This window comes from Microtus pennsylvanicus, chromosome 6 (genome assembly GCF_037038515.1).
Source record: "Microtus pennsylvanicus isolate mMicPen1 chromosome 6, mMicPen1.hap1, whole genome shotgun sequence".
Taxonomy (NCBI): Eukaryota; Metazoa; Chordata; class Mammalia; order Rodentia; family Cricetidae; genus Microtus; species Microtus pennsylvanicus.
Genome location: NC_134584.1, coordinates 72164742 through 72186341, shown reverse-complemented (window position 1 = coordinate 72186341; position 21600 = coordinate 72164742). Strand labels below are relative to the sequence as shown.

At 40.9% G+C, this 21600-nt stretch overlaps 1 protein-coding gene and 1 pseudogene across 1 annotated transcript in view; one reads left to right on the top strand and one right to left on the bottom strand.

Moving 5' to 3' along the window:
* Window positions 1-4207: 4207 nt before the first annotated feature.
* LOC142852868 (small ribosomal subunit protein uS5 pseudogene) lies at window positions 4208-5096 on the top strand (annotated as a pseudogene).
* Window positions 5097-6380: 1284 nt separating this feature from the next.
* Fam81b (family with sequence similarity 81 member B) overlaps window positions 6381-21600 on the bottom strand; it is a 71698-nt gene continuing 56478 nt past the window's right edge. The window contains exons 8-10 of the mRNA XM_075977869.1: window positions 12959-13094; window positions 11215-11410; window positions 6381-6634 (exon numbers count right to left, since the gene is read on the bottom strand). Coding sequence (XP_075833984.1) covers window positions 6501-6634; window positions 11215-11410; window positions 12959-13094 — 466 coding nt within the window. The 3' untranslated portion in view covers window positions 6381-6500. The remainder of the gene's footprint in view (window positions 6635-11214; window positions 11411-12958; window positions 13095-21600) is intronic.

Here is a 21600-nt window from a genome sequence, read left to right as displayed (position 1 = left end):
GCACTGTTTAAAGCTCTTAGAAAGTAAAAGTAGAGACAGCTTTTGTAAACACATAGCTCAGAGGTTGGGAAATTAGGAAGATGGCAGGTGGGGACAGAGTAAAAGACATGTTTTCCTGAGTGTGGCCATCTCTGAAAGTGCTGATTCCTCTTATGTTTGTGACACAGATATGTCTGGACACAAGGAAGAAGCCATGTGGAACAGATGGGTTTTCATGGAGAAAGAAGAGGAAGTTACAGAGAAATAAAAATATTGGTTGAGAGAGAAATTTACACTGATGTATATATACAAGGTGCAACGAAGCCACCAAACTGGATCACTCTGAGGTAGAAAGAAAGGCTTGTTGTAGATCCAAACTGCCAGATTATCTCTCATCATCAGAGAACAGCAAATGAGGGGAGAGCCTGGCTAGCTTTAAGTGGACAGGTAGTGGTGGGGGAGGCCTGTGAGCCAGAACAACCTGGGAGTATCAGAAGTGGGGTGCAAACCAGAATAACCTAGGAACTAGCACCAGGGCTTTGATCCATTACAGGCCTCTTTGAGTTCATTGGAAACCAGAGGCCCTTGCTGGAGGCAGTTGGCTGTATGGGCATCTGGATAAGGAAGTCATGGCTTTTTTATGACATAAAACCTGCTTCAGAAGGTTCTGAGGAATGCTGAGTTACATTATTTCTTTTTTTTAACTGGCTAGCCATCCATCTGTTTATTGGGTCAGAACCCAGCTTGAGCTAAGTCCAACATGGGCTGCCATTTTTGTGGTCCCTTTCAGGGGACTGCTTTGGACTTAACAATAAGAAGCTTCCGTAAGATGGAGGTAAACACACTTCTGAATCTCGTGAGGCTCCTGTGCTGAGCTTGTGATTGTAAGGCTCTTCTAGAGCAAGCTTTCTGGACACTAGTTCACAACAAGAACTAGAAATAGTGTAATATTAAGAAATAGTAATAAGCTTTTGTTCCAGTCAAGTAGCTTGTAGGGAAACCCAAATTAACATCCAGTAGCTTGACATGACAGCAGCCAAACATTTGCATCAGCCATGATGTTCATGCTCATGTACACTTTCTGTAATAGCCATTTCCCACCAGGCCTTCAATACCCAAGAACTTACACAGAGAGACAGACTGAATACCTACTGTGTGCCAATGTATTCATTCAATCTCACAACTTTGTAAAGTAAGTTTTCCCACTTTAGGGGAAAATTACAAGGATTGGAAAAGCTCGTTCCTGAATTTGTACTTTTAGGCATGTAGAATGTACCTAAATGATCATTGCTGATGGTGTTTGTTTCTCTTCATTGCTGTAATTCAAAGAAATGTGGAAGAGTGGTGTGTGTGTGTGCGTGCGTGTGCACACATGTGCACACATTAGTTGTTCTAACAAGCTGTATTAAGAACATACCATAACAATTTGGCACAGTCTGTGTTCCAGAAAGGAACCTGAAGAGAAAAGCAGGGTCCTCCAAAGAAAGGGGAACTCATCCCCCTCTGTGTTTGAAAGGGCAGTGTCTTTATGTATGAAATAGAGGAGCAATAAAGAAAGCATTTAAGTCTTTCTGTACTTGTTTACACTGGAGGACCAGCCATCTTTGGTAGGCGGAATCTAACAATTCTTGAAACAGTGCTAGTAGAATACTAATGAGTCACCACAACCCTCGAAGACGACACTGCCTCTTATGAACGCCACCTCTTCTGCTATATCATCGATTATCTTCTCTGGGCATGCTGTTCCTTCAGCACCTGGTTCTTCCCCTCACAGTATTCACACCCTGTGGTACCCTCTCCCAGGCAAGTCTTCTCCACTCATAACTCCAGTAGCCTTTTCTTTGCTGATGACTTCCAAAAAGCTAATTTCCGTCTAGATTTTATCCAGGTGCCACTTTTCTCATTAACCACTGGACACATAATTTGACTGTCCCAAATAACCTGGGTGCACAGTCCCTGCCCTGCTGCATGAGTTCCCTTTTTCTCAGCTCAATTGTGCTTCTTCCACCCTGTCTATTCCACATACACCAGGCAAAGCAATATCAGGTACAAATCTAGTAATGTTAGTTACTCTTCTATTTAAATTGCTTGGGGCCTATCTGGAGTCCTTAGTATAAAGCCTGTTTTCTCAATATGAATTATAAAGCTTTTGTGGTTGGTCCCCCCATACCCCTACATTGTCCAGCTTGTAGTCTCCCCCCCCCCCCATTCCCTGCATTTTCCTCCTTTCCCTGTCTTCCAGGATACATGTTAGGCTCTGACTATATTGAATTTCTTACCCTCCAGACCTATCTCCCCCTCTACTCCCCTCGCCTTAATATTCATCATAGCTTTGCCCGTGTATTTGCAAATGTAATTATTGGCCTTTTCCACAGACTGTTACTGTCATAAGATCAGATATTAGCCTCCTATCAAATATATGGTTTAAACATGAATTCTGTCCTCCGTATCTGCAGGTTACTCATCTGTGGATTCCACCATAGGTAAAAAGCATTTTAAAAGTTGAACCTATATTGAACAACAACAACAAAACCGGTTTAGCAAAACTATGTAAGACTGACATTGCATTAGATATAAGTAATCTAGCGAGGTTTTAAAGAACATGTATGGCAAGGCATGTGGCTGTATTGTAGAGTATCTGTATAGTATACATGAAACCTTGGAGTCACTCTAACACTGGAACAAATAAAATATACAGGTTTCAGCAAATGCTGCATGATTTTACATGAGAGTTCAATATGCATGGATCATCATACCTGCTGATGTCAAAGGACAGCCATGTTTCCATATTCTGAAGTGCTGTGTGTGTGTGTGTACACGCGTGCATGTGCTTATAGATGATACTATACATCTAAGTATCCTTTCTGTTGCTCTTCTCCTCATTCCCTTGAGACAGGGTCTTTCATGGAACCTGGGGTTATACCCGTGTCAATAAACTCCAGAGATCCTCCTGTCTCAACCCACTGCAAGGGTAGATGTGGACATGCCAACTTTTTATGTGGGTGCTGGGATCACAACGCAGCAAATGTTTTCATCCACTGAGTCATCTCTGTGGCCCCTCACTGCCCTCTCATGTTTTGGTGTGTGCAAACCTTTTCATTTGATGTAGTCCCCACCCCCACTTTAGTCACTGCTACTACTAATGTTGAGAGATTTTTCCAGCAGCAGGTTCTAATAAAGGAGAGTAAATTGTGGAAGACACTAGTACCCTTACACTATCCAAGACTGTGTATATAAAAGCATACGAGCCACTTTATCATATGTTCTGTGTATGATTGCAGAGTTACAGTGCTCCAACATTAGCCTGCATTTGGGGGAGAGGAGTCCAACATTTCCTAAATGATTAAGCAAGCACATTCAACATGGAGTACATGCCATGCCTCTGTCTTGACCTCTCATAAAAAGCGCTTATTCAAGCGGGTAAGATTCCTGGGTGAACTTAAGTGGAAGAATGCACTTAAGAGAGGTTCAGTGCTCTGCTGTCCCCTGAACAGAGTTTAAATGTTGTGTACCCTTCACAGGTTCTTCAGCTTCAGAAGCCCTGGGCGTGAGTCCTGGATGTGTGTTTAGAAGGTCTTTGGGAGCGTTTTGTCTATAAGTGAACTTATGGTTAGGAATTGTAGGTCTGAAGAGTATGTGCATGATAGAGTCGGGACTTGAAGAGAGGAGAGGAAAGGAAGAGAACATTTAATAGATGCTTCCCAATTGCCCTCTAAGTCACTGTACCAGTCTATAGGCTTACTAGTACTTACTGAGAACGTTTGCTTTGCCTCTCTTGTCCATGCAATATTATCAAGTATAAATAGCTCCTTTGATTTTTTTCTTTAATATTGAAGTTAAACATTTTTATACTTTCACTGGTTATTATATTCTGCTACCTGTTCATATCTTGTGACCATTTTGAAAAGAAAATTTTGAATGTATTTTTTTGATTTACAAACATTTGTAACATTTGTATCAGATCTTGATACTAGCATGACATTTGATTACAAATGAGACTTTCATGTTTTGAACTCTTAAATCTACTATGAAATTCCCTCCAATTACAATATATACTGTATATATACTGTGTATATACTGATAACAATAAATGGAGATTCTTCTTCTTCTTCTTCTTCTTCTTCTTCTTCTTCTTCTTCTTCTTCTTCTTCTTCTTCTTCTTCTTCTTCTTCTTCTTCTTCTTCCTTCTTCCTTCTTCCTTCTTCTTCCTTCTTCTGGAAAACACCATATGGCGGATGACGCCGGTGCAGCGGGAGGGCCCGGAGGACCTGGGGGTCCAGGATTAGGAGGCCATGGCGGCTTCGGCAGAGGATTCGGCCTTGTTTGAGGCAGTGGCCGAGGCTGAGGCCGTGGGGCTCACGGAGGTAAAGCTGAAGACAAGGAGTGGATTCCAGTCACCAAGCTGGGCCGCCTGGTTAAGGACATGAAAATCAAGTCTCTAGAGGAGATCTACCTGTTCTCCCTGCCCATTAAGGAATCTGAAATTATTGACTTCTTCCTGGGAGTTTCCCTAAAGGATGAGGTTCTGAAGATCATGCCCGTGCAGAAGCAGACTAGGGCAGGCCAGCGGACCAGGTTCAAGGCTTTCGTCGCTATATTGGGGACTAAATGGTCACGTAGGTCTCGGTGTCAAGTGCTCCAAGGAGGTAGCCACTGCCATCCGAGGGGCCATCCTCTTGGCCAAGCTTTCCATTGTCCCTGTGCGGAGAGGCTACTGGGGGAACAAGATTGGCAAGCCCCACACTGTTCCTTGCAAAGTGACAGGCCGCTGTGGTTCTGTGCTGGTGCGTCTCATTCCTACCCTCCAGAGGCACTGGCATAGTCTCCGCTCCTGTGCCCAAGAAGCTACTGATGATGGCTGGCATTGATGACTGCTACACATCACCAGGGGCTGTACTGCCACTCTGGGCAACTTTGCCAAGGCCACCTTTGATGCCATCTCTAAGACCTACAGCTACCTGACCCCCGACCTCTGGAAAGAGACTGTGTTCACCAAGTCTCCTTATCAGGAATTCACTGAGCATCTTGTGAAAACCCACACCAGAGTCTCTGTTCAGAGGACCACAGGCTCCAGCTGTGGCCACCACATAAGGGTTTTTATGCAAGGAAAATAAAAGTGAATTAAGTCTGTTAAAAAAAAACAATAAATGGAGATGTTTTACATGGCTAAAAAATTAGAGAAGTGGGTGTAGGTAAAATATTGTTCTTTATTATGGGAAAAACTGTTGTTCTGGAAACCCAAGAAAGTTCCTAAATCTGCTAATGAGGTCCCTTGTCAGGTTTACAAAATTCTCTGTGAATAGAAATTAGTTCTTATTTCAGCACAAATAGTGTATGCCACAAATATTTTGCTTTTATTTTTCATAAATATAAATGCTTTATACCAATGGTTCTTGTAATGATTAACTTTAATATTAACTTGACACAACCTAGACTCGCCCAGAAAGGGCACCCCATTGAGAGATCTATAGTTCAGTTGGCCCGTGGACATATCTGTAGGGAACTGTTTTAAGTTAATTGGTGTAGGAAGACTATGCCTAGCGAGTGGTACTCTAGGCGGGGTCCTAGACTGTGGAGGAGTGAAGACAGCTGAACACAAGAAAGCATGTGAAAGGTTTGTGTGTTCATTTCTCTCCATCCCTAACCGTGTGCTGGGATGACTGCTTCAAGCTCTTGCTGCTCAGTTTCTCTGCACTGAGGTGTAAGCCAAAGAAACCATTCTCTCCCCTAAAGCTGTTTTTTTTGTTAGGATGTTTTATCACAGGAACAGATATGAAACCATATCAACTCTGCACCTAAACTGAGTTTTGAGTTGATAGGAAATCAATGCTTTTGAGGTACTTCTGAATTTACCACATAGCCTAATGTTGTGGAATATTTTTAGTGGAAGCTAGTATATTATTTGGTTTTTAGGGGCTAGTACTTACAATTCTGACACATACTGCGTACAATAACAATATATTTTAAATATGTATAAATTAGACTTTGTATAGACATTGTTTTTCTTAGAAAAGAGCATTTTCTGGGTCAGAAGTTGTAAATTAGCCTTCTGATGTATACATTCCACAGATGTTTCCCTTATAGTTTCTGAGGTAATTTGATTGTAAATGTGTAAAGTATTTGGATCTCGAATGCTAGTGCTAAAAAACAGAAATGTTTCTTTTGAAAAGGAGATATAGTTTGCTGGAATGCACAACAGACTGTAACCACGCCTTGGCTGTTGATTTCTGGCAGTCAGTAGTCTAGTTCATCACTGCTCTGCCACGAAGCTGAACTTAGGGATAGATAGCTCCTCCCTTATTTGTGGGCAAATAAAAATTTAACAATGTGCATGTAAAGACATTACTTAATATTTCATTAATAAATTAAAGACATCATGAAGCTTTTTGATTTATTGTGCCTTTTTCCTGGTATATCAGTTTCTTTAGGAGGTGATAAGAAACACTAGAAGAAGTCAACATCCTAAAAATCTTAATTTTCTTCTTCACAACTAGCTAGTGGAAAAGAAAGTAACTTCAAAGTTATACTTCCTGGAGTTCCACAATTTTACGCTTTAATTTCTTCAGGTCTTTCTGTACTTTATATTTCTCTAAATCCATTTTTGTTTTCTGTATTTGTTGGAGAGAGCTGATGGAGTCATGAATTGATTTGAATCCTAGAAGAAAAGAGAATAGATATACTAAAACAATCCATTGGATCTCTCTAACCCCCAAATTTTCCCTCAGCAGTCCTTCCACAATTGTTCATCATTTAACTCAAAGCCCATGAAATTCTATTAGGACAAATCTAAAAATATACAAAGATGAATTAGTTCATAACAGCTTAGCTGGAATCTGGATTTATTGTGAAAACTGATTTCTTTCCCTTCTGTAAAATTACACTTGCATGACTAAGATAATTTATATATTGATACAAATTTATAATTATATTTGTAATATTGTATATGTTCTTACTTCTGTTTACAATATTTTTGTATTTTGATACAAATGTAAAATTGTTTCTGTCATATTGTATGTGTGTTTCTCCTTCTTTTCAAGATATTTTGTATATTGATGCAAATTAAGGGATTTTGTCATATTGTACTATACATTTCTACTTCTGATATAGATATTTCTATATATTGTCACAAATTTGAGATCATTATCCTTATGATATTCATCTGTTTACAGACTGTTTATTTTTTACAATGTAAAGCTTATGTCTTTAAGCTATATAGGGTATTAAGAATTACAGGTTAGTGGTCACTCATGTTTGTCGTACTTATAGTTATAGGTTTTCTAGATGTACAGGATATATTCCATATAGATAGGTAATCTTCAATCATTTCAAAGACCTACAAAATATGACATTTAAATGTTTTAATAACTTAAAATTCTGTTGATGTGAGACACTGCTGCTTTTGGAAGCACCAATCTATTCCCAAGAGTATGCTGGGCACCAAAGACACTCCATGTGGAGCTTGTTTACTTCCTGGCAAAACTGGCCTATTGGACAAAGAAATGCCCTTGCTTTGACTGCTGACAGTAAGCATGCTTTTCAAACCAGTCAAGCAGGACACAAGGAAACCTGACTGCTGAACCTTGCCAAGTCAGGGTAGGTCAGTCTTTCTAATTTTCCTGCTTCTGAAAATGGCCTGTTAGATATTCTAAGTCCTTTCCATAACATTGCAGAAAGACATTGGTTGACTGACCAGACATCTAGCTGTTTTTTGTCAGTTCTTGCATCTTTTGGAAGTTGCTTGCTTGCAATTCTTGCTTGCTCAAGTAATATTATTTTCCTTCTCAGGTTTTTGATGGGGTTGAAGATTAGATAGTTACAGTCACAGTCCTCTCATATTTTAGCTAGGGCATAAGACTTAGACTCTCCAGGATAGGACATCTGGTTTTTGCTAATTATTAAGGCCTGGATATTTAGAATGTGTTTCTTGCTTATGTTGTTCTTAATTTTGGTTTCATCTTTGCTTATATTATTACCTTTCTTTTACACAATGCTTGGTAGTTGCTGTTATTGTAGATTGTTTTATGTTAGGATAAAAACCTTCTTATTTAGATAAAAGGAGGAAGTGTTATAGGATTTTGATCCTGAAACATGATTAGTTAAATACTCAGAGAGAAAAATTTGGGTTCCACCTGAAGATCTAAAAACCAAAATAGCCAGCCACTGGCTCTTACCTCAACCTCAGTCTGGAATGGCAATCCAGCCTCCAGAAGTCTCAGAATGAGATTGTGCCTGAGAGACTGTCTCCTTCTGTTTTTTAATCCTCTCTAGGATTAAAGGCGTGCACCACTGAAATAGAAACCATGGATCATCCAGTTTCTATGGCAACTAATGTAGCTACTGTGATTAAAGGTATGTGTTACCACTGCCTGCTGTAAGACTGATCAGTGGGGCTGTTGTACTCCCTAATCTTCAGGCAAGCTTTATTTATTAAAATACAAATGAAATACTGCTACATTTCCCCTTTTTGTCTAAAACAAAAAGGAAGGCTATAACTAATACAAGAAAAACTATATACAATAAGCACAATAACTATATAATCTATACAGGCAATGAATATAGCAACAATGTCTAGTCTATTTGCATTTGACAAATTCAGAGAAAATACTCTATATCTGTCCTATCGTGGTGAGTCCAAAGTTTTGTACCTAATTTACTTTCTATCATAACTCACATTACCATCCAAACCTATCTTTTGATATCTTTCAACCTCATACTTTACATTTCTTTAGTGAATTTCTTTTGTGTGTCTCATAAACAAGGGAAACTATAACTATCGAGTCTTTAACTACCTCAGAGACCCAAGAAGGAAATGATATTAACTGAGTAAGCAGGAAGTGCAATAATCACAGGTACAGCTGGCTGCCTGGACAGTCACCCAAAGTTACTCTGCAACATTGGGGCATCATCCATCTTCATCCTACAGGCCTAGCATATATGACAGACTTTTCTGTGAAGCAGGATATTTTGTACCCTGCTTGTCTAATTAGGACAGCATACTGTCAGAAGTTGAGGCAGGATCATTTTCTTGCCTGGTGGCTTACTTTTGCCACAAAGAAAGTAATCTCCATGTGGAGTTTCTTCGATGCCCATCATCTTCTCTGAAGTAGATTGGGGCTGCCAGGAGCAGACATGTCTCATTGTCATAAAAAAACTAGAACCTAGGTTATTAAAGAATCTTAAATGCCATATTCTGTAGAACTCTGAAGTGTTTGAAAATATATGGCTATCTAAAATGTATTTTTGTTTGACCTTGAAAAATACCTAATGTGACTACAATTCAATTATCTTAGGTGATTAACTACTAATCTATATTTTCTTAATATCCTAAATAATAATAATAATTTTCAACTACTAGAAATTTGTTACATTGTTAAATGAGTTCTATAGGTACAATACTAGAAACAAGAGTAGAAATGTATGTATAGTATGTTCTAACAAAAATTAATCTCAAATTTGTATCAATATAAAAAATTTGTATACAATATACAAAAGTCCAATCCAATGTAAGATATTTAAAACTAATAGTTGCTTTTTAAAAGTAGATTCAATAATCTACCATTTTCTATTAAATCTATATCTACCCTTTTTCTTTTCAGAGTAGATTCAATAATCTACCATTTTCTATTAAATCTAGATCTACCCTTTTTCTTTTCAGAGTAGATTCAACAATCTACCATTTTCTATTAAATCTAGATCTACCCTTTTTCTTTTCAGAGTAGATTCAACAATCTACCATTTTCTATTAAATCTAGATCTACCCTTTTTCTTTTCAGAGTAGATTCAACAATCTACCATTTTCTATTAAATCTAGAGCTACCCTTTTTCTTTTCAGAGTAGATTCAACAATCTACCCTTTATCTTATCATATCTAATCTCCCCCCTTTTTTCATTTCAAAACAAGAACTTGGAATCTAATTTCCTTTGTTTAGCTTTTTCCCTGACCATTATCCATAACAACGTGTAACCAACATACTAAACAAAGACAAATATCCATAATCCATTTTTGGGGGGAATGTGGGTATAGTTTTCTAGGCTACTTCATGCTGACTGGGAGTGCTGATAATCTTATGGGGACCTGAAGAAAGTTTAAGATTATGATCGAGTCCTGACTGGAGTATTCTGCGAGGCTGGATCATCTCAGCCAGTAGTCTTGAAGCTGTCCTGGATGTAGAATTCAGAGGAAGCTGCAACAGAGGTGCTCTAAAACGCTGGATCATGTGGGTCATCCAGTTCTATTGGAGATTTGTCAGAGGGTCTTCCTCAAAAAGTTTAGTCAATACCTTTTGGGCAGCAAGCCCTAGGGCATGGTTGTTGTAGTAAATCTGCTGGCCTGCCCTGTCACCTGTGTACCCTGCCCCTTAAGAGACAAGCCCTGCCCACTCCCAACCCTCCCTTTCCCTCCTAGGCAAGAGGAATCTCCTGCCTCCTCTCCATCTCTTTCTCTCTGTCCATCCTTCTGAGGAGTCAGTCTCTGCCTCTCCCCACTCTCTCTTTCCACTCCCTCTGCCTCCCCACTTTCTCCCACCCCATAAGTCTTTATTCTTATGCCCTTCCAAATACTCGCTAAATAATTTCTATACCCAGGCTCTCTCTCTGCATGGTGTATCTCCCAGCGGCTGCAGCCTCGGGTCACCCATGAATGGTAACAGTGGTCTTGTCTGCATATGTGCCGCTTACAAGCTGAGGGAGAGGAGTCACATGCTCTTGCTTTCTTGTTCAGGTGGTTGGGCCCCTGCTCCCCTGGACAGCACAACAGGACACAGCAACTGGACTGCAGAGGCATGTAATCTGTTTGTTCTGTATCCCCATTTTATACCTAAATAAGTCCCTTGAGATCCTTTAAGGGGTGTTCATGGAACACCCCTCTCTGTAAACTTACTGGCTAGTGAAATAATTTTATCTTGCGGGAGATATTTAAAATATTTTCTTCTAAGATCACAATGGAGCCACAAGTCAGGTCTTTATGAGCTTCAGAACTTGCTCTCACAAGTTCTATGGTGCAGAGATCTTAGAAAGTAAATGTTCTCAGAGCAATGGTAGGCATGTGACAGCGCCAAGGGGAAATGAAGACCATCTGCTCATTTCCGTACCTTTCAGTACTCTGCCGGCCTTCCATGAGAAGGTTAGGGAAACCGGATTAAATGTGTGACAATGTCGCTAGTGACAAGACCGGCTGGAAGGAGGATCTTGGGGGAAACTGAGGCGGGAAAGGAAGGCCCGCTCTTCCCTGCTCACCTGATTGATAGTCATTTTGCATCCTCTCTAGTTCACCCCAAATCCGTTTTTCCATCTGGTTCATTCTCTTGGATAGTTTATTTTCTATGAGTTTTATTTTGTTTACTTCTGCTTGCTGTTTCTGGGAGTTAATATAATTCTCCAAGTTGCTTGAAAGCTGCAACACTTTTTCTTCTGTTTTCATCTCAGACTTTTCCTAAAAGAGAGATCATATGATATACCTCTTGGGAAAAGAGGAACAGCTTCAGCTTATAGACAATGCTGGTTTCCCATGGAAAACACCAACACTTTGTCTCAAACTGTGGTCATGAGTGTGAGTTAATTCCTTTGTTTGGCTTGGTTGTTTCTGGGCTCTTGTGCTATACATGTTGAACGCTTGGAGTTGCTGAAGTGCCTGGAAGGTTTGGAACTGTAGTCTGGTATTTAAAGTAGTATCACAAGGAAGATAGTAGATACTGCCTTCTCTGAGCTCCTTGGAAATGCTCCTAAGTGTTAGAACTAACCCCTACTCCATTGGAGTCTGCATCCCATGTGGACCCCAATCAGCAGGAAGGGCTGACTTTCCACTCCAGCTGTTCATTTTTCTACAACCCGGTCATACCCTCCCCCAAGAAGTTCTGACTTAATTGATCTATGGTGGAGCTCAGGAGCTAGTACAATAGGGAAGCTTAGCCCGTGTGAGTGGGGGCAACGCAGCAGCCATAGAGAGTAAGGGAGGAGGGACTGAGCACAAATGGCAAGGCTCCTCTGAATCTGTTTCCTGCTATGTGCTCCAGGAATGATGGGCTCGGTCTTTCTCTTCCTCATAGGATGACCTAGAGACATCTAGAGGGATCCGGGTGCTTTTGGAGTTGAACGAGCAGGCTCACTCGGCAGCCCTGAATCTGCTACATAGGCTTTGATAGTCACAGCAGCCATAAGCTGTAGATTTCATGCAGTTCTTGGCCCCTACCTCATGTGCAGATTCAGGTGTGGGCTAAGGACATTGTTTACTGCACTGCTGGCGCCCTGCTAATGAACTTCTCAGAACTGGATATATACAGTCAGTAGGCAGGCAGCCACGGACCGCATAGACCTTGTGCTGCCCTTCTCTGCAGACGTAGATTGCCAGCCTGAGTGGAAGAAAGAAGCCTGGACATAGGTATGTCACTCAAATGCCTTGTTACTCACTCTAGACTGGGAGTTTCTTCTCAAAACTTTGAATCTATTCCAGGCATGATCCCAGCAGCCAAGAGGTAGAGATAAGCAGATCCCTGTGAACTCCGGGCCAGCCTGGTCTACATGATGAGCTCCATGCCAACCAGAGCTACGTAGTAAGATCCTATCTCAAGAACAACAACAACAAAAACAAAACAAAAACCCCCAAAACTTTGCATCTGCTCAAGGCAGCATAAACTTCTTGTCTGTCAGAAGCTCTCAAACTGTCATGAGGCCAAATTTCACCTAGGGAACTTGTCCAGAGCCACTGATTCCTGATGGAGGACCCCAGGACAGGGATTCTTAGGTTTGGGTTGAGGAAGGTTTTCATATTATTTGTTTTTGCTATACCAGGGAGAGCATACTTTGGGAAACCTAGGCTCCTTCATCTGCAGAGGTGCTTCCTTGACCACAGGCAGGCACCGGGCTCCTACAGAGGTGTTAAAATTCAAATATGCTCCCATGCAGCAGAGATTAATGGCAAGGATGGGGGCAGCCACCCAGACCACCATGAGGACAGCAACCATGAAATGGCAGAGCCCCTTACCAGCTTTTCCTGCACAACCTTCAGACATTCATTTATATGACCCAGGTGGTCTTTTCTGTACTTGATAAACTGATTTTCTGTCCATTTTTGATTGTTTTCAATTTCTTCATACACATTTGTAGAAAGTGAGCTAAATCTAAGGAAAACAATTTTGATGAGTGGATTGAAAAATTTAGCATTAAAATGATACAGTAAAATAATGGTCCCATGTGCCTGGGTAAGTAATTATAGGATAACTTGGGATACTCTGTTCTTCATATACCCCATAATATAAATTACATGGTGATAGGTATATTGTAAGCTCACTGATAACATTCTCACATAAAAAGGCACGTTAGTATCATCCATGCGGATATCCCCTCAAGGCTTGAGTTTACTGTGTGAGGGAAAGAAACACTCAGGTCACTTCATGGTGGAGGTGACAGATCTTTTCTGTAAAGAGCCAGAAAGTAAGTGTTTCAGGCCTGTAGTCTTTTGTTTTGTGTCAAACAATGTTGCTACTGTGGTATCAGAGTAGCCAGAAGGAACACAAACAAAGCACAGAGCTGTGCTCTGATCAAGCTGTGTTTGTGTATACCCAGAGTCAAATCCCACAGAATATTTTCAGGTCATGCTGTATAATTCTTACAAACATTATTCAGAAATGTGAAATGCATCACCTCTGGGCAGTTCAGCTGCCCGAGTTTGCTGACAATTGCTTTGTGAGCCCCACTCTGATGGAAAAGAACCCGCAATGTTCTGTAGAGGAAGGGGCAGGAGCCCCAAGTGTAGCTTGGAAAGAAGCGTCTAAGGTTTGGCTTAGGGAGCGTGTTCGCTGGCAAATCATTATGTTCTCTGCTTAGTGGATCTGTGTGGATGGATTTGAGGCTGCTGGAGGCATCATTTGTGTGAGTTAGTCATGTAACAAAACAAAGAACAAACAAACCAACAAGCCTGAAGCAGCAGACTTACAGAAAGGGCTGCTGACGCTATGAACTGTAAGAACATTAACAAACAACAGAAGATTTTAAAAACTGGAAGTGAATGTTGTTTCAGAGCTTAAAAGCATCGTAAGCAGGTAGAATTTAATATAAAAAGTCACTGTAGAGTGGCTGAGTGGCACACCGGGGACATGCAGATCTGAGAAGAAAGGAGAGGAAGCAGGGAGGCTTGTGAGTTGTGGGATAACGCCTTTGTACTCTGTAAAGACTTGTCGGTTAGCTAATCTGCTTTCCTTTCATCCATCTCTCTCAGTCTGTCCTATCCTTCCCAGGGCCGGAGTCCACTCCAGAAGCTGAGCAGCCATGACATCTGTTGAGGTCAAGATTTACAAGTATATCTGTGACAACCATGTGGGACCCTCACCCCTTATTCTCAAAGGGGCGAGAAAAAAATTCCTAGCAAAATGTTTTAAAATTAGAAACCCCAAGCTAGCTTCATGCTCCCAGGAAGGACAGTGGCCCCTCCCGACTCAGGAGAATACAAAGCACAGAGTGAGGATAAGGATGGCCTGACTCGGGGACGGTGTGGCCTTGCTCGCTAAGAAGGATGGAGAGAGCAAAGGACCTTGCACCCATGCCAAAAGCAGTTTCAAAAAGCCTCTTTGTAGTTACACCTTTAAAAGCTTACCCCACAGAGGAGATACAACTCCTCTCTACCTCACTGCAGCTGGGTCAGAGATGGGTTCCAAACATGTTTGTATTATGCTGATTAAACCTTGCTTATTATAGTCTGGGCCTCTCTGGTGGTCTCTCTCTGGGGGTCGTAATCTGGGCATAACAAACCACAGCAAGTTTTGTTGTCTTGACGTTTTGGAGATCCCGTCTTACCTGCTCTGCCTCACAGCCAGGTACCAGGATTGACTGCGGGCTTCCTACAAGCAACTAGGGGACCATGATACATTCTGGGAACTCTTCATTACGCGCCAGCGTCGGCTTGGCTGGGTAGAGTTCTTCGTCCGGGCACTGAGGATCTGTGAGTGGCCTGGGCTGCCTGAGCGAGTGACTAAGAGCTACCTGCCTCCTGGGACTCCACTCTGCTCCCTAACACCCCTGGAGCCACCCACAATTCCTGCCACAGCTTCAGGACCTTCTACCTGTGCTCCAGGACACAGCATCCCTGACAATGGCTACCAAGAGAAACCAGGCTACCCCAAGCCTGTCCAGGACACCAAACCCACCAAAGTCCTCAGGAGAGAATTCAGAACAAGTCCCACAGGCCAGCTTCGAGGTCATCCCAAGGATGTTTGGTGGCTGTTTGATGCCCTCCCTAACCTGCAAACTCTTAGTCCTTAGTCCCCAGAGAGCATCATGGACAAGAACCAGAACTGACTGGGTGGTACCTACACAGCAAGTGTTGACTCCATTCCCACAGCACAGCATGGACCTGTGCCTCCCACTGATTCCTTCCAGCCCTTCTACACTACCCTTAGGACAAGCCACCTACCTGGGTCACAGTATCCATTTCATCTCCTGATACCTTTCCTGTCCCTTTTGAGACAGGCCAAATATTATGCTGTTTGTCACTGATGATAAACTACTCCGTAGTGTGTAGTATTGACAAAGTAATAATTGATCTGATATTTTTCTGATAAAATTAAGGTACAACTTAGTTTATGGTGTTAATCATTAGAAATCAAATGATGTGAGGGACATATGACATGTTTATATCTTTCCGTCTACCAAAAAAGTATTTGGACTCATAATTAAAAAATAGAAGCATCAGCTGAAAATGTTAGCAATTCGGGAGCAGAGCCTGGAGGGTTGTTCTCAAGTTCAAGGCAAGGCTGGTCTACATATTAAACTGGCTAAAAGACAGGGCTATGTAAAGAGACACTGTCTCCAAACGCAGGAGAGAAGGGAGTGAATGGAAAGGAAGAAAGAAAAACATCAACCAAAAACAGGTGTTACCAGATAGTTTCTATTTAGACTGCAGTGGCTGCCAACTGCAGGGTGGGAGCAATGCCTGACAACAATTTTCATTTTCAGCAGTGGGAGGCACTATTGTCGTTTAGTGGGAGGAAACTAGGGATGTTACCAAGGAAAGAATCACACAATCAAGCAATGCTAAAGGCTGGAATCCGTGACTTGGAGCCCAAACAACGGAGGGGGAGAGTAAGTTTATTACATTCAGAACTTCATTGTCTCTACATTTTCTCACTTTAATTTCTGACATACTGGAAAATATAGCTTGATTAAGCCGAGTCCCTCAACACTGAAGAAGATGAAATCAGTTTCTCTTCTACACAGTGTCATGGTTTCCAATCACCCACACAACTGGCTAATTGCTGTCAGATCTCAGGGAAATAAAACCAATAAGTGTTGGTGGACAACACCGTTTGGGCCAACTTTTTTCCCAACTTGTGGAAAGTTTCATTCGTCCCTCCTGCTCTCATTCATTCAGATTTATCTGTTGGTAAATACCATTTTAATAGAGGTCTCTTTTCTGACCACCCTGACAAAGAGGACCCTTTACCTCATGTGACATTCCCTTACCCATGTCTTAACTGTTCTATTGCTGTGAAAAGACATCATGACTGTTGTATAAGAAAACATTTAACTGGGGACTTGCTTACAGTGTTACAGGTTAGTCCATTATCATCATGGTAGGGAGCATGTGGCATACATGCCGTTGGAGCAGTAGCTGAGAGCCACATCCTGATCCATAGGCAGAGAGAGAGGGAGGGAGGGAGGGAGAGAGACAGAGAGAGAGAGAGACAGAGAGAGAGAGAGAGAGAGAGATCCTGGGCCTAGTGTTTGCATTTGAAAGCTCAAAGCCCACCCCTAGTGACACACCTCTTCCAACAAGGCCACACCTACTAATCCTTCTCAAGCAGTTCCACTAACTGGAGGCCAAGCATTCAAACATCTGAGCTTTTAGGACCATTCATATTCAAACCACCAGAACTTCCTTATTAAAAATTAAGTAGAAATAGGTTTGTCATTTTATTTGTAGGCTCTCTTTTTGTATTTCAATGGTCTATCTGTTTATTTTTATGCCAAAAACCAAACTATCTTTATCACTATAACTCTATGAAGTACTATTTGTGGTCAGGTATTACCTCCAAAAAGGATTGCTTTGGCAATTTGTATTCTTTTGTGGTTCTGTTATGAATTCTGTTTCGATTTTCCTATACCTTTGAAACGTGACATGGGATTCTGATATGTTTTTTATTAATTCATTTTAATATTGATTTGAACAATATAGACATTTCACAATATTAATTCTACCTACCCAGGAGCATAAAATAGGTTTTCATTATTTACTATCTTCTGTGATTTTTTTTTCAACATCTTGAAATCTCTGTTGTAAAAGTCTTTCACTTCTTAAATTGGATATTTTCCTAAATACTTAATTTTGGAGGAAAATATTTTTTAACTGAAAGAAGTTTCCATACAATATATCCTGATCATGGTTTCCCTCTCCCAATTCCTCCCAGATCCTTTCCTTTTCTCCACCCACCCAATTCCACACCCCTTCTTTCTCTCTCTAGAAAACAGGTATCTTAAAAAAATATCCTAAACAAAACATAAAGCACATATACACACACACACGAAACACATACAAACACACATACACACAACAACAACAAATTTCATAAAAACACAAAATTGGAAACCATATTGTATAAGCAGAAGGCTATGATGAAAAACAAAATGCCCATGTATAGCAGCATGAGCCAAAAAATCTAAAACAGTGCCACTGAGTTTTGGTGTGTGTGTGTGTTGGCCTCTACGACTTGGTGAAGGGTCTATACTTGTATGTGGTTAATATACCTGGTAAGTTCTCTTCAATGGAGAAAACTACTTCTTCCTTCATAAGTGGTTGTCGATTGGAGATAGCTTCTTGGTTAGGCATGGGAGCTATGTCCACTTACTCTCTCAGTGCTGGTACTCAGTCTGACTTGAACCTGTGCGGGTCCTGTGCCTGTTGCCCTAGTGTCTGTGAGTTTATATGTGTGTCATTTCCGTTATGTCTGGAAGGCACTGTTTCCTTGGAGTCTTCCATTCCCTCTGGTGCTCAGAAGCGTTCTACCTCCTCTCCCACATAATTCCCTGACCCCCAAAGACTTGATGAAGACATACCATTTAGGCCTTAATCTTCCAAGGTCCCAGTTGTGTCTCTGTGTTAGTTCTCATCTTACTGCAGGAGCAAGCTTCTCTGATGATGGCTGAATGAGGCATTGATCTATGGGTAGCAAAATGCCTTTCAGAGACATTTTATTGCTATGTTCCTTTAGCAGAACAGCAGTACTTGGTTGGTGGTGGGGAGTCCTATTTTGAATGGAATATTTTCCCTAATTTTCTCAGAGAGTAGCCTATTAGTATAAATGAAGGGTAATATTGTTTTGTTTTTTAAGTACATACTTATTCTGTATCTTGCAATAATCTTACTGGAAATGTTTACTATAAGCTCCAAGAGTTTTCTAATAGATTCAAGAGGGTTTTTAAAGTAAGGAATCATGTTCTCTGTAGGTAGGGATGGTTTGATTCCTTCCCTCTCTATTGTTATCTTTTTATATATTGCTTTTATCTGGTTGTCATAGCTAAGACTCTGAGCACTATTTCAAATATGACAGGGGAGAGTGGATGAACATTCTTGTATCATTTCTGATTTTAGAGAAAATATTCTCAATTCATTTTTATTTGATAAAATGTTGTCTGCAGGCTTGTTTCACATAACCTTTATTATTTTGAGGTACATTCCATCTATTCCTACCTTATACAGAACTTTTATCACAGAGGCCTGTTGAATTGAGTCAAATGCCCTTTTAGCATCAACTGAGATAATTCTGTGGCTTCTGTCCCTGGGATTGTGTTTTATATTGACTTACATGTGTTGAACAAACCTTGTCTTTCTAGGATGAACCCCACTTGGTCACAAGGTATACCCTTCTCAACATGTTCCTGAATTCTATTAACAAATATTCTGTTAAGAATTTCTGCATCTGTAGTCATCAAAAAAATTGGTGTGGATGCCTGGCTAACCCAAGGGCCATTCCTGCCAGGGAAACAAATAGGCTGATGTTGGATACACACCTCTCCTTCTGCTCTTCCAGGTATGTCCCCCAGTCTCATCTTGAGCTCTTTAGCTAAAAACCTGATGTGGTCTCTCTCTTTCTTCTCTGACCCCATGCCCCACAAATCACAAAGATCTTCTCCTTAACCTCCTTTCTCCCAAACTCATCCCATTACCCCAGTCTCCTTCACCAGCGGACATTCACCAGGTAAGCAGGCCAGGGAAACAGGTAAGCCAGCTGAGGATCTTCACCATGCCCTCCTCCCCTCCAAATCCAATCCTCCAGACTTATTCCTTGCTCTGCAACAGAGCACTAGGTGCACCTTCCTTGTCCACATCCCCCATTTCCTATGGATCCCACAGATCATCCCCTCCTAACCTCCTTTCTCCAACTCCAGCAGGTACCAAACCTGCCAGAAAACCAAGTAGACTGCCTGCAGATCTTCTCTTCTCCCTCGGTCCTCCAGATCCAATACCTTAGTATCGTTCCCAGCACTGGAGCAGAACACATGTGGCAGACTTCCCTGCACCTCTATTTTATCTTCTGTGGATCCACAGATCTTCCCCTTCTAATATCCCTCCCCCCACTCATTTCTTTGTCCCAAACCCTAATTCTAGACCTCCTACTATCTCAAGGACTTCTCCTCCCAGGGAACATGTAAGGTGATGGTGGATGCACCTCTCCTTCTGGTCCTCTGGGTCTAATCTCCCCAAGTCTCATCCTTAACTCTGCAGCAGAAAACCTGCTGTGTCTCCCTTCCTGCTTTGACCCAATCTCCAATGTATCACAAAGACCTTTCCCTCCAACCTTTCTTCTCCCTACTCATCCCACTCTCCCAGCCTCAAACACCTCTGAACATCAGCTGAGCAGGCCAGGAAAACAGTCAACAGGCATCAAAGGGAGGAAACAGAAACCAAGGAACAAAACACCCATACAACAAAGACAAATCCAGAAATCAGCAGCTCGACCTTAAGTCATCTCAAACCCAGATGCCTAAATGCCAGCATAAAAACACAATCAAAACAGCCATGGCAATTTGTCTCCACTAGAGTCCAGCTATCCTGAAAAATCAAACATAGCTGAAGCGCAATAAAAAGACCTTAAAGCCAACTATATGAATATGGTAGAGGTCCTTAAAGAGGATATCAATATATCCCTTTAAAAAATACAAGAAAAGTTAAATGAGAAAATCCTTAAGGAACTAACGCCAAGAAAACACGAACAAAAAACATTGGGAAGAAATGAATAAAACTGTTCAAGACCTGAACATGTAAATAGAATTGATAAAGAAAACTGAGGGATTTCTGAAAGTAAAAATTTAGGAATTTGAACAGGAAACATAGAAGCAAGCTTCACCAACAGAATACAAGAGATGAAGGAGAGAGTATCAGGCATTGAAGGTATGACAGAAGAAATGAATATATTGGTCAAAAAAATATTAAAGAACGCATCAAAAAGATCATCCACCATTATCAATTAGGCTTCATCCCAGAGATGCAGGAATGCTTCAATATATGATACTCAATAAATGCAATCCATCATATAAACAAAGCGAAAGAAAAAACCCATATAATAATTTCATTAGATGCAGAAAAGGCCTTTGATAAACTCCAACAGCCTTACATGATAAAAGTAGTGAAGACATTGAGGATACAGGGGACCTACCTGAACACAATAAAAAGCAGTTTACAGCAAGCCAATTGCCAACATCAAATTAATTAGAGAGAAACTGAAAGCAATTCTACTGAAATCAGGAACAAGACAAGATTGTCCACTTTCTCCTTATCTACTCATACAGTACTTAAAGTTCTAGCTAGAGCAATAAGACAACAAAAAGAGATCAAGGGGATACAATTGGAAAGGTCAAACTTACTCTATTTGCAGATGATATGATAGTATATATAAGTGATCCCCAAAATTCCACTGGGAAATGCCTACAGCTGATAAACACTTTTAGCAAAGTAGCTGTGGTATGGGAAGTCCTTCTGTATATGTGCTGCTTTTATTGGTTAATGAAAAAAGCTGCTTTAGCCTGTGACAGGATAGAAAGTAAAGCAGCAGAGTCAGGGAAATGCCATGTAGCCGCCGAAGGAGATAGATGCCAGAACCTTTACCAGTAAATGACTAGTCTCATGGTAAAATACTAAATAATAGAAATGGGTTAATTTAAGATGTAAGAGATAGCCAGAAATACTCATGAGTGTTGTAATTGATATTGTTTCAGTGTGATTATCTAGGGTCTGGGTTGTCTGGAAATGAATAAGTGGTCTTCCTCTACACAACTGGATAAAAAAAAATTAACTCACAAAAATCAGTTGTCCTCCCATATACAAATGACAAAGAGACTGAGTAAGAAATCAGGGAAACAATGCCTTTCACAATAGACACATAATATAAAGTATCTTGGGATAAACTCTAAACAAGTAAATGAAAGATGTGCATGGAAAGAACCTCAAGTCTTTGAAGAGAAAAACTGAAGAAGATATCAGATAATAGAAGGGTCTCCCATGCTTGTGGATAGGTAGGGCTGCTATATTGAAAATGGTCACCCTACCAAAAAAATCTATAGATTCAATCCAATCTCCATCAAAATTCCAACACAAATCTTTATAAACCTTGAAAGGACAATTTTCAACTTCATGTG